This window comes from Malaclemys terrapin, chromosome 7 (assembly GCF_027887155.1).
Source record: "Malaclemys terrapin pileata isolate rMalTer1 chromosome 7, rMalTer1.hap1, whole genome shotgun sequence".
Taxonomy (NCBI): Eukaryota; Metazoa; Chordata; order Testudines; family Emydidae; genus Malaclemys; species Malaclemys terrapin.
In genome coordinates, this window is record NC_071511.1 from 33,745,690 (window position 1) to 33,756,852 (window position 11,163).

Below are 11,163 nucleotides of genomic sequence, written 5' to 3' on the forward strand. Positions count from 1 at the left end.
CTGGGAGCTATGCCTGTGAAGCATCACAGAAAGACACAAAATCACATCCTTGACACCTTACTAAAGTGAGTGTTGGAGAAGCCACAGCCCAGCCCTGAGCTTGTGTGACTCCGCATCATTCCCAAAGCATGGCCATATAGTGCTGCTGAAATGTAACTGAGTGGGGTGATTTTAGCCAGATCCATGCTTGAACCCCCTTTAACCCCCAAAATAAACACAGTTACAACAGCCATGGGATCTTACACATGCTCAAAGAGCAACCTAGTCCTGCTGTTTAAAGCCACCTTCAGAAAACCTTGTGGGCCTCAATTTACAGACAGGCCCAGCTCCTCTTGCCAGGCTTTGATTCAGTGTTTGAGAGGGGGCAGACATGGCAGGTGTGGAGATGGGTGGCGGTAGGGCCCCTAGTTTATGGTGGTGGGTTAGGAAGACAGGAGCAGGTCCCTCAGCTCTGAGAGCTAGAGCTTCCTAGATGTTAGTCTTCCCTTGGCTACCTTCAGTGAGCACTGGCCCACAGAGGGGCTAAGGGGCAGCCCCTAGCAGGGGCAAGACAGGAGGTGCAATAGCTACCCCACCCCCATGCAACAAGGGAGAGGTCAGCAAACAAATTCTCAGTCCCCAACAGCATCTTTATTAAACAAGCAGGTGTCAATACAAGGCTTGGGGAGTTGGAGAAATGCTGTGTGCTGTCAGGAAAATCCAACTCCAAGGGGAGTGCTGAGTACGCAAGGACAGGAGCACTCGTGCCTCAGGGGAGGACATGGCTTGGGGCCGGGGAGCTAAAATCCTTTAGTTAGGCTACGGAATCTGCTGCTGTGTGCTGTACCTAGATCACACAGAGGCCCTAAGCCCTGCAATCGCCTCCCCTCTCCCACGCATACTCCCCCAACACCTCCCCAGCAAAGGCTCAGCCATCACACAGCAGAAAACCCTAGATGGCCCTTGGAGGAGAGCACAGTCCATAGGTGCAGAGGTAGCAGGCTCAGCCTGCCCCACAGTCTGGGCACGTAGGAGGCACCGCTGAGGGCAGAGTGTGTCTCAGCTGTGTGTGTCAGAGACTGCTGGGTAGGCCCCCTCCACCCTGGAAAATAAAATCCTCTCCTGAGAGGTTTGGCTTGAGTGGGGGCCCCTGACTTCATCCAACAAGGGATGCTCAGTAGTACAGGGGAGGGATGAAGCACCCATGAGCTGAAGTCCTGCAGGGGAGAGGTCACTCCTCAGAGAGGCAGGTAAAGGGAGTACTCTGAATGGGCCCACTTCTTCACAGGCTTGCTGGTCCTGCCGATCATGGGCAGCTTCTGGGCATAGCGGGAAATGTGGCTAGGGCCATGGTGCTGGGGGAAGCAGGTCTGGAACACTCGGCCCTTGCACCGCCGGCCCACTTGCCGCCCAGCAATCACAAAGCTGAAGTGGGGTGGCCCCTGGGGGGAGAAACGGCACTTCTGGAAAACGTCACGGACCCCAGGCCGGTGGCCCTGCTGGCGTGATGCGCTACGAGAGCGGGGCACACTGGCCGAGCGATGGAGGGTTGGCCTGCCTGGTGGGTAGTCTGCCCGGGGGCTCTCCTCCTCTCGGGGACTCACTGTGGCATTGGCTGTCAGCTGGGGCATCTTGCGCACCACATCCCCTGTGCCGAAGGCCGGTTGCTCTTTCTTGGTGTCCAAGACCTTGGGGCCGGGAGGTGTCGGCTCGGCTGCGTGCAGCCCCGAGCCTGTGCCAAAGCGGGTGGCCAGGCTGTCTCCAAAGAAGTCATAGAGCTCCCGGTAGGTCTCGTGCAGGGAGACAGCAGGAGGGTCAGCAGAGATGCCAGTGCCCAGCTGGGGGCCCCCGCTGCCCAGCTGCAGAAGGTGGCTGGCAATGCCAAAGCTGAACTCCACTTGGGGATCCTGCAGGGGGCTGAGCCAGGGAGAGCTCTCTCGACGGCACCCATCCCTACATGGTCTGTCCCCCTGGACGGATACTGACTGGGCCTTCATCTTCAGCAAGCGCTCCACTGCCACCTGGCAAAGGAAGAGCTGCTCTGGTTAGAAGCCCTGGCCTCTCCGCTCTTTAACCCCAGCTGCAAACCCAGCCACACACAGCAGGAGACTGGAGGATCCCTGGCTCAGCTGGGCCCCTGCCTGAGGCTGCTGCTCACACAGCCCTTTCTGCCCTTCCCCATCCCTGATATAAGGGGCACTGGAGAACCACCTTCACCCTACCCAAGGGGAAGCCAAGTCACCCCCATCCCTTTTCTGGCAGGGGCCCTGTATCTAGTCTGACTGAGGCAAGATGCTATGCTATTGGGAGATGGGAGCTCAGTCAGGGGCTTCTGGGCTGCCTGGAACTGCAGTGAGTGTGTGGGCCCTGGGGGCAGAGCCCTGGCCCAGCCCTCTCCTCTGGACGGGAGGGGTGAGACTCACCAGGATGGCACCGTACACCTTATGCCCATCAGCCTTCACCTGAGCGTTGGAGACAGAGTAGTCGTCCAGCACGGCCTGCAGGTTCGCCCAGTAGGTGGAGAGATGGGGGTAGAGGACTCGCTCCACAGCCTGGAGAGGAGAGAGCAAAGATCCAGCCCCAAAAGGGCCATTTATTGACTGTCCAAGAACCAACAGCACAGCCAATACATGAGAAGCTAAAAGTACTGGCCTGGGGAGCTGAGCCAGGGTCCTCTGCCTTGTGTGTGCACAAAGAGATGGGAGTGGGGCACAGAGCAGCAGTTACCAGCCCTTGGAGCAGGTCACCACTTCCTCCCATGCCCCCCAACATAGAGGGACCCAGTGTAGCCATCCTCCTGGGAGGCATCACTGCTTCAATTCTCAGACCCACCTCCCAGGGAAACAGGGTGTTTGGCTTGGGTACCACCACCCTTTGGGCAGGGAGAGGAGAGCAAAGATCATGTGGGGTCGAGAGCTGTTCCTTACCTTCCACCCCAGGGCATGCAGCCCCACCACTGCCCCATAATGAGAGCAAAGCGGGCGCACTGGATCAGCCAGCACCTTCTGGAGGGACAACAGGATCTGGTGGTACAGGCCACTGACGAGGTCGCCATGCGTCCTGAGGGAGGAGACCGAGCAGAGGCTGAAAATCCCTGGAGATTGGACTTGTGCATCCCATCCAGGATCCTCCCCTACCCAATCATGCTCCATCAGAGCTGCATGCATGGAAAAAGGGAACTTCAGACACCCTTGGGGCACTGTGCCCTGCCTGGGAGAGCAGGGGCAGCACTGGACTCTGAAGGAGACTCCCACTGACACCAGACATGCTGCTGACTCCCCTGCCTGGGTGCTGGGGGTGGCAGTGACGCCCTTTCAGCCACTCCCCACCATGCCGCACCAGAAGATGTGGCTCAGGAGCATAGCAGCGTAGTCCCGGAGCGTCCAATGGTCATTGAGGGGGTTGATGGATGCGGCGAGTGGCTCCAGCACGCAGTACATGACGCTGGCAATCAGGCTCTTGACATAGGAGCCCAGGCACAGGTAGGGATTCTGGATGAGGCTCTTGGCGATGTGCAGCAGGCGGTTCAGCTGCTCCAGGTCATGGCTGACGGACTTCACCTGGGACAGGAGAAGAAAGAGTGAAAGGCTCAGAGCTGCTGGAAGGAGGGCATAGGCTGCCCCAGGGGAGCCACACCCTTGGGAGGGTCTCCTGCCCACCCCACCCTGTTTCTCAGGTGGGTCACATGCCCCGGGGCCTCCTGCTCCACTCACCCCGCTGACCACATAGACAAAGTAGGGCAGCAGGGCTGCGATCTTCGAGTTCGTCTGCAGGTCCTGGAGGGCAACCTGTGGGGAGGAAGTGTCAGATAAGGGTCAGAGGAAGAGGGGTGCCACAGCCAGGAATGGAATGGAGAGCCCCAGCCTGGGGAGAGGGGTTGCATCACGGTTTGTCATGTAGCCATTCTCCCTCAGTCAGGCTCCCCACACAGGGCCAGCGATCCCTGCTGCATGTCCTCCTGAGACACTCGAGCCAATCAGAGCTGGTGGGCAGTTCTCCAACTGGACCACTGGGGCCAGAACTTTCTGCGATCCTTCCCCCACTGGGCTGCATCAAGCCTGGAGCAAAAGTAGCTTCTGTGGAGGCTGGGGCTCTACAGTCCTTGAAACCCTCATTTGCCCCCCCACATTCCAGGCCAGTCTGAGATAAAGGCACCGATCCTCAGCCCCTCACCCACCTTCATTAGCTGCGGGTCATCCCCAAGCACAGCTCGGGTCACATGCTGGTAGTACTTCAGCAGGTCATCTGAGAGTGTGGAGACAGCACTGGGCACTGCAGGAGAAGCCAGGAAGGCAAGGGTTATGGGAATTCAGTGGAGACCCCTCTGAAGCACCAATGATCCCTACGAGAGCAGCAGCAGCCCGAGCCCCAGTACAGGGTAGGGACCTGCCATGGGGCATTGTTCAGAAAGGAGATGGCAGAAATGTGTGTGTGTCAGAGACTGACCGGGGAAAAACTCTCATATGAAAAGATTGGGATTGTTTAGAAAGGGGACAGGAGAAAAGTTGATAATGACTGGGACATAGAAGGGAGATCTGGAGCTTCTTGTGATGCTTTGTACTTCGGGGGAACACCCTACACCCCCATGTTCATCTTTATAAAATGATTGTGTGCTATCCAGTGCAAAGTTTGTCATGTTGAATGTCTTCGGAAGGCTCATAATGCACTGAGCATGGTTGTTGTAGTGATATTATAGAAATTGTTACAGTAATGTTATAGTGAGGTTATAGGTTATAATTTCATGTACATAGTTATGAGGCTGAAAATGTACCCTCATGGCTTAAAGCAAGCCCATGCAAAAACTCTCCAAGAACAGAGAGGCAGTTCACACCTCATCAGGGCATGGATGGGACAAACCCAGCTCAGCCTCACAGGAACAATGGACACTGGCTTAGGCAGCAACAAAAGAATCTGTTAGACCCTTGAGGGAGTCATCCCCCTTCCTTTGGTCAGTTTAGGACTGCGATGAGGTAATGCTCACCTGACTCTGAAAGGGGGTGGGGGGACGGAAAGAGGAGGGGAGAGCAAAGCCAAGAGGAAAGAAAGGACATGATAAAAGGGAGAGACATTTTGCCATGCTCTCTCTTTTCAACCTACATCTACAGACACCACCACCATCAAGCAACTGAAAAGCAGATCAAAGGGGAGAGCCTGACTGAAAAGTAACCAGCCAGCCTGTGGTGAGAAGCATCTAAGTTTGTAAGGACATTGAAAGTGTTAAGATCAGCTTAGAATGCGTTTTGCTTTTATTTCATTTGACCAAACCTGACTGGTTATGCTTTGACTTTTAATCACTTAATATCTATCTTTACAGTTAATGAATGTGTTTGTTTATTCTACCTGAAGCAGTGCGTTTGGTTTGAAGTGTGTCAGAGGCTCCCCTTGGGATAACAAGCCTGGTACGTATATATTTCTTTGTTAAATTGATGAACTCATATAAGCTTGCAGCGTCTAGCAGGCATAACCGGACACTGCAAGACGGAGGTTCCTAGGGTTGCGTCTGGGACCGGAGATATTGGCTAGTGTCATTTGCTTGCAAGTAGCTGGGAGCAGCTTACATACCAGAAGCTGTGTGTGAACAGCCCAGGAGTGGGGGTTCTCACAGCAGGGAAGGGTAAGGCTGGTTCCTAGAGTCAAGGATTGGAGAGGCCTGGCAGATCACCGGTCCGGATAACACCAGAGGAGAACGTCACACTTCTGTTCTCCCAATCTCCGAACACAAGGACAAGGGGACAGGAGCGACCAAAAGGTGGCAAAAATCCTAACTGATAAAAGGACATACTTTTCCACACACAGTGTGATTGGCCTGGGGGACTCCCTGCTGCAGGATGGTGCAGAGGTTAAGAACTAAATGAAATTTAGAGGGACTGGATGTGTATGTGGATAACTAGGACAAGCAACAGGGGGTAGCCGTGTTAGTCTGTATCTACAAAAACAACAAGGAGTCTGGTGGCACCTTAAAGATAACAGATTTATTTGGGCATAAGCTTTCGTGAGTAAAAACCTCGCTTCTTCGGATGCATAGAGTGAAAGTTACAGATTCATTTGCAAATTCAACACCATTAATCTGGGCTTGACTAGGGACTGGGAGTGGCTGGCTCATTACAGAAGCAGCTTTTCCTCTCCTGGAATTGACACCTCCTCATCTATTATTGGGAGTGGACTACATCCACCCTGATTGAATTGGCCCTGTCAACACTGGTTCTCCACTTGCGAAGTAACTCCCTGCTCTCCATGTGTCACTATATAATGCCTGCATCTGTAACTTTCACTCTATGCATCCGAAGAAGTGAGGTTTTTACTCACGAAAGCTTATGCCCAAATAAATCTGTTAGTCTTTAAGGTGCCACCAGATTCCTTGTTGTTTTTGTAGATACAGACTAACACGGCTACCCCCTGATACTTGACACCATGCAAGGCACTAAATTTAGCCGTATGGAGTGGAAATCCATCAACCTCAACAAAAAACTTGCACAGATACAGACAGACATCCTCTTCCTCTCCAAATGCAAACAGATGGACATCATACCAAAAGGACTGAAGGTAAAAAATCCATTGCAATCAACATACTACACTGACTATGGTGAGAGACTGTGCCACACACTCTCAAAGAAACTGAGGAACCACCTGATCAGCATCCTGTACAGCAGACAGGAGAAGATCAAGAATGAGCTCTCAGAACTGGAGACTCTCATACAATACCAACCTTCCACACAAACTTCCACGTGGCTGGACTTTACAAAAATGAGACAAGCCATTTACAATGCACACTTCACTTCTCTACAGAGGAAAAAGGACAGTAAGCTATCTAAACTAATACCTGCCACTGGGGGCTATAACAATGGTACCCCAACTCATCTAACAACATTGTCAATCTTTCCAACCACACACTTAGCCCAGCAGAAGAGTCTGTCCTATCTCGGGGACTCTCTTTCTGTCCCACTATCCCCACGAACATGATACAGTTCTGCGGTGATCTGGAAGCCTACTTTCGTCGTCTCCGACTCAAAGAATATTTTCAATGCACCACTGAACAGTGCACTGACCCACAGGAACCCTCCTACCAACACTACAAGAAGAAGAACTCTGCGTGGACTCCTCCTGATGGTCGAAATGACAGACTGGACCTATACATAGAGTGCTTCCGCAGACGTGCACAGGCTGAAATTGTGGACAAACAACATCACTTGTCCCATAACCTCAGCCGTACAGAACGCAATGCCATCCACAGCCTCAGAAACAACTCTGACATTATCATCAAAGGGGCTGACAAAGGAGGTGCTGTAGTCATAATGCACAGGTCGGATTATGAACAGGAGGCTGCCAGGCAACTCTCCAAGACCACATTCTACAGGCCGCTATCCTCTGATCCCACTGAGGAATACCAAAAGAAACTACACCATCTGCTCAAGAAATTCCCAGCTACACTACAGGAACAAATCTACATGGACACACCCCCAGAACCCTGACCAGGGGTATTCTATCTGCTACCCAAGATCCATAAACCCGGAAACCCTGGACGCCCCATCATCTCAGGCATTGGCACTCTTACAGCAGGATTATCTGGCTATTTGGACTCTCTCCTCAGACCCTATGCTACCAGCACTCCCAGCTATCTTCGAGACACCACCGACTTCCTGAGGAAACTACAATGCATTGATGTTCTTCCTGAAAACACCATCCTGGCCACCATGGATGTAGAAGCACTTTATACCAATATTCCACATGAGGATGGACTACAAGCTGTCAGGAACAGTATCCCTGATGAGGCCACAGCAAGCCTAGTGGCTGAGCTTTGTGACTTTGTCCTCACCCACAACCACTTCAGATTTGGGGACAACTTATACCTTCAAGTCAGTGGCACTGCTATGGGTACCCGCATGGCCCCACAGTATGCCAACATTTTTATGGCTGACTTAGAACAACGCTTCCTCAGCTCTCGTCCCCTAGTGCCCCTCCTCTACTTGCGCTACATTGATGACATCTTCATCATATGGACCCACGGAAAGGAGGCCCTTGAAGAATTCCACCTGGACTTCAACAATTTCCACCCCACCATCAACCTCAGCCTGGACCAGTCCACACAAGAGATCCACTTCCTGGACACTACAGTACAAATAAGTGATGGTCACATAAACACCACCCTATACCGGAAACCTACTGACCGCTATATGTACCTACATGCCTCCAGCTTCCATCCAAGACACATCACACGATCCATTGTCTACAGCCAAGCCCTAAGATACAACCGAATTTGCTCCAACCCCTCAGACAGAGACAAAAACCTACAAGATCTTTATTAAGCATTCGTAAAACTAAAATATCCACCTGGGGAAGTGAGGAAACAGACTGACAGAGCAAGACGGGTACCCAGAAATCACCTACTACAGGACAGGCCCAACAAGGACAATAACAGAACACCACTGGCCATCACATACAGCCCCCAGCTAAAACCTCTCCAGCGCATTATCCACGATCTACAACATATCCTGGAAAATGATCCCTCACTCTCACAGACCTTGGGAGGCAGGCCAGTCCTCGCTTACAGACAACCCCCCAACCTGAAGCAAATACTCACCAGCAACTACACACCACACCACAGAAACACCAACCCAGGAACCTATCCCTGTAGCAAACCTCGTTGCCTACTCTGTCCCCATATCTACTCTGGCAACAGCATCAGAGGATCCAACCACATCAGCCACACCATCAAGGGCTCATTCACCTGCACATCCACTAATGTTATATATGCCATCATGTGCCAGCAATACCCCTCTGCCATGTACATTGGCCAAACCGGACAGTCCCTCCGCAAAAGAATAAATGGACACAAATCGGACATCAGGAATGGTAACATACATAAGCCAGTAAGTGAACACTTCAATCTCCCTGGTCATTCTATTACAGATTTAAAAGTCACTATCATTGAACAAAAAAAACTTCAAAAACAGACTTCAAAGAGAAACAGCAGAACTAAAATTCATTTGCAAATTCAACACTATTAATCTGGGCTTGAATAGGGACTGGGAGTGGCTGGCTCATTACAGAAGCAGCTTTTCCTCTCCTGGATTTGACACCTCCTCATCTATTATTGGGAGTGGACTACATCCACCCTGATTGAATTGGCCCTGTCAACACTGGTTCTCCACTTGCGAAGTAACTCCCTGCTCTCCATGTGTCAGTATATAATGCCTGCATCTGTAACTTTCACTCAACGCATCCGAAGAAGTGAGGTTTTTACTCACGAAAGCTTATGCCCAAATAAATCTGTTAGTCTTTAAGGTGCCACCAGACTCCTTGTTGTTTTTGTAGGACAAGCAAGTGTTGCATAGTTAATGCTAGCAAAGATTTGGGAAGGGAGAGAAAACCTCCTGCTTCAGGGTTTAGTTTGAGAGCAATTTAACAGGGAGTAGGATGAGATCATTGTTAGCTCTGCAGGGCAGCAAATGTCTGTACAGCATCCGGCACAGTGGGGTCCCCCTACTGGTTGGGGCCTGTACATGCAGCTTCAATACAAGGAGGAGATAAGGGCAAGGGAATGGGTTACTGAGCAGTTCTTACCAGCTCCCTGTGGTTCCAGATTTCCTTTTCCATCCAGGTAAGAGACATGAACTACAATGAAAGTACAGATGCTGTTAAACAACCTGGCTGATCCCGCCAGCCTTTCCTGGGCCAGGATGCTCCCCTTCTCATGAGGCAGCCTGGGAGAGAGATCTAGGTACCCTAGTCACAGAGCACAGGGCATCAACCCCACCTCGCTAGCTCTGAGAAGACCCCACTTGGGATATCGTGCTCATTATGCATTAGGTGCAGGTCCAGTGAAGAGTCACTAGCCCAACAGCTTGGATCTGAGTGCCGAAGGAACTAATTTACAGGGGAAGCAACATGTGTCTTGCCTGGCTGAGCAGTGACTAAAGGAGACTGGTAAACAATCCTGACAGGGAACTATCCTCCCCTGGTGGCCTCCATTGAGCCCTGCTATGGGATAGATAGGGGGGACGGGGCTGTCCTCAAGGCAGAGGGGCTGGGTGGGCGTCCTGTTGCTTGCAGATAGGGGGAAGGGATGTGGCCAGTAGATCCTCCCCAGGGGAGGAGCTGGGAATCCTGTAATTTGGGACATTCAGAGGCAGGCTGCCCAAAGCCCTAGAGAGTCTGGAGGGAGAACTCTGGAGGATGGAGTAATCACACACACCTCTCACTGCTGTCTCTGCACAGCCCTTGGGGAGGTTGGTGGCCAGGGCAAGTTCCACCAGATTGATCTCACGGTCCTCCTGGAAGTAGAGTTCCCCTTCCTTTATAGCACGGAAGGGAAGGGGGTCCTGGGAGCCATAGCCGCACACCACCTGCAAGGACACCAGATGGTCACTCCCTTGCCAGGCCCATCTTGGGGACAGCTAGGCCTGCCACCACCATCAGTGTCCTGGTAGAGAGGACTGGACTGGGCGCTCTTTGGACTCCATCCAGCTAGCACTGGTCTGTGGGCAGGAGAGAGCAGCAGCAACAGGTGAGTTTCCCCTGCCGGGCTCCTGGTTCAGTCTCCCGCTGCCCCATCTCCTGCTCGCTCACCTCCACGTTGCTCCAGCGAAGGGCCCGGTTAAAATCTTCCACCGTCAGTTTCCGGCGTTTGGTGTGTTTCATGAACTGGGAGCTGTTCTGCGGGAGGGGAGAGGGGAAGTGAGGAATCGGAGGGACCAGCCCAGGGACAACCGCCCGCGGGGGGGCTCAGGCCAGTCCTGGGGGCAGCCCCTCACGGGGAAGGGTCAAGGGTCACAGGCCGGCCCCCTAGCCCCGGTGCAATCTCCGCCCCCAGTGCCGGGCCCGGCTCCCGCACCTGGGCGGCCTCCCGCAGGCGGTAACACACGTCCTCGGCCAGCAGCGCGGCCACCTCGTCCGTCAGCTCCAGCCCGGCGCTCTCCGCCATCAGGCGCACGGACTCGCGCGGCAGCTCCACGAAGCGCCGCTCCTCGCGCTCGGACATGGCGGCGGGGAGCCCGGGGCCCCTTAGGGCTCGGGGGGGGAATCGGGGTTCACCCGGCTGCAGCCTCAATCCCTTATCCCAAGGCGCAGCTAGCCCCGCCTCCGCCGCCCTTCAGCCAATTAACATCTTGTGTGTTAATCTCAAGCGCCTACTGGCCGCTGTGCAAATCTATCCAAACCCACGTGAGAACACGTCCTGAGGCCGCC

The 11,163-nt window shown here is 53.2% G+C and overlaps 1 protein-coding gene across 3 annotated transcripts; it reads right to left on the reverse strand.

Annotated features, from left to right (window-relative positions):
- Positions 1-608: 608 nt before the first annotated feature.
- TAF6L (TATA-box binding protein associated factor 6 like) lies at positions 609-11,051 on the reverse strand. 3 transcript variants are annotated; one of them, XM_054034931.1, is made up of 10 exons: positions 10,811-11,051; positions 10,546-10,632; positions 10,172-10,322; positions 9,541-9,591; positions 4,157-4,251; positions 3,693-3,767; positions 3,319-3,539; positions 2,907-3,039; positions 2,403-2,531; positions 609-2,000 (listed from the first exon to the last, which is right to left on the reverse strand). In XM_054034931.1, exons 1-10 carry the CDS (start codon positions 10,955-10,957, stop codon positions 1,218-1,220), a joined length of 1,872 nt encoding a protein of 623 aa, XP_053890906.1. In that variant the 5' UTR covers positions 10,958-11,051; the 3' UTR covers positions 609-1,217. The 3 variants fall into 3 exon arrangements, with proteins under 3 accessions (XP_053890906.1, XP_053890905.1, XP_053890907.1); XM_054034930.1 differs by having other exon boundaries at positions 609-2,015; XM_054034932.1 differs by having other exon boundaries at positions 609-2,015; positions 10,546-10,627; positions 10,811-10,898.
- Between the last annotated feature and the right edge of the window lie 112 nt (positions 11,052-11,163).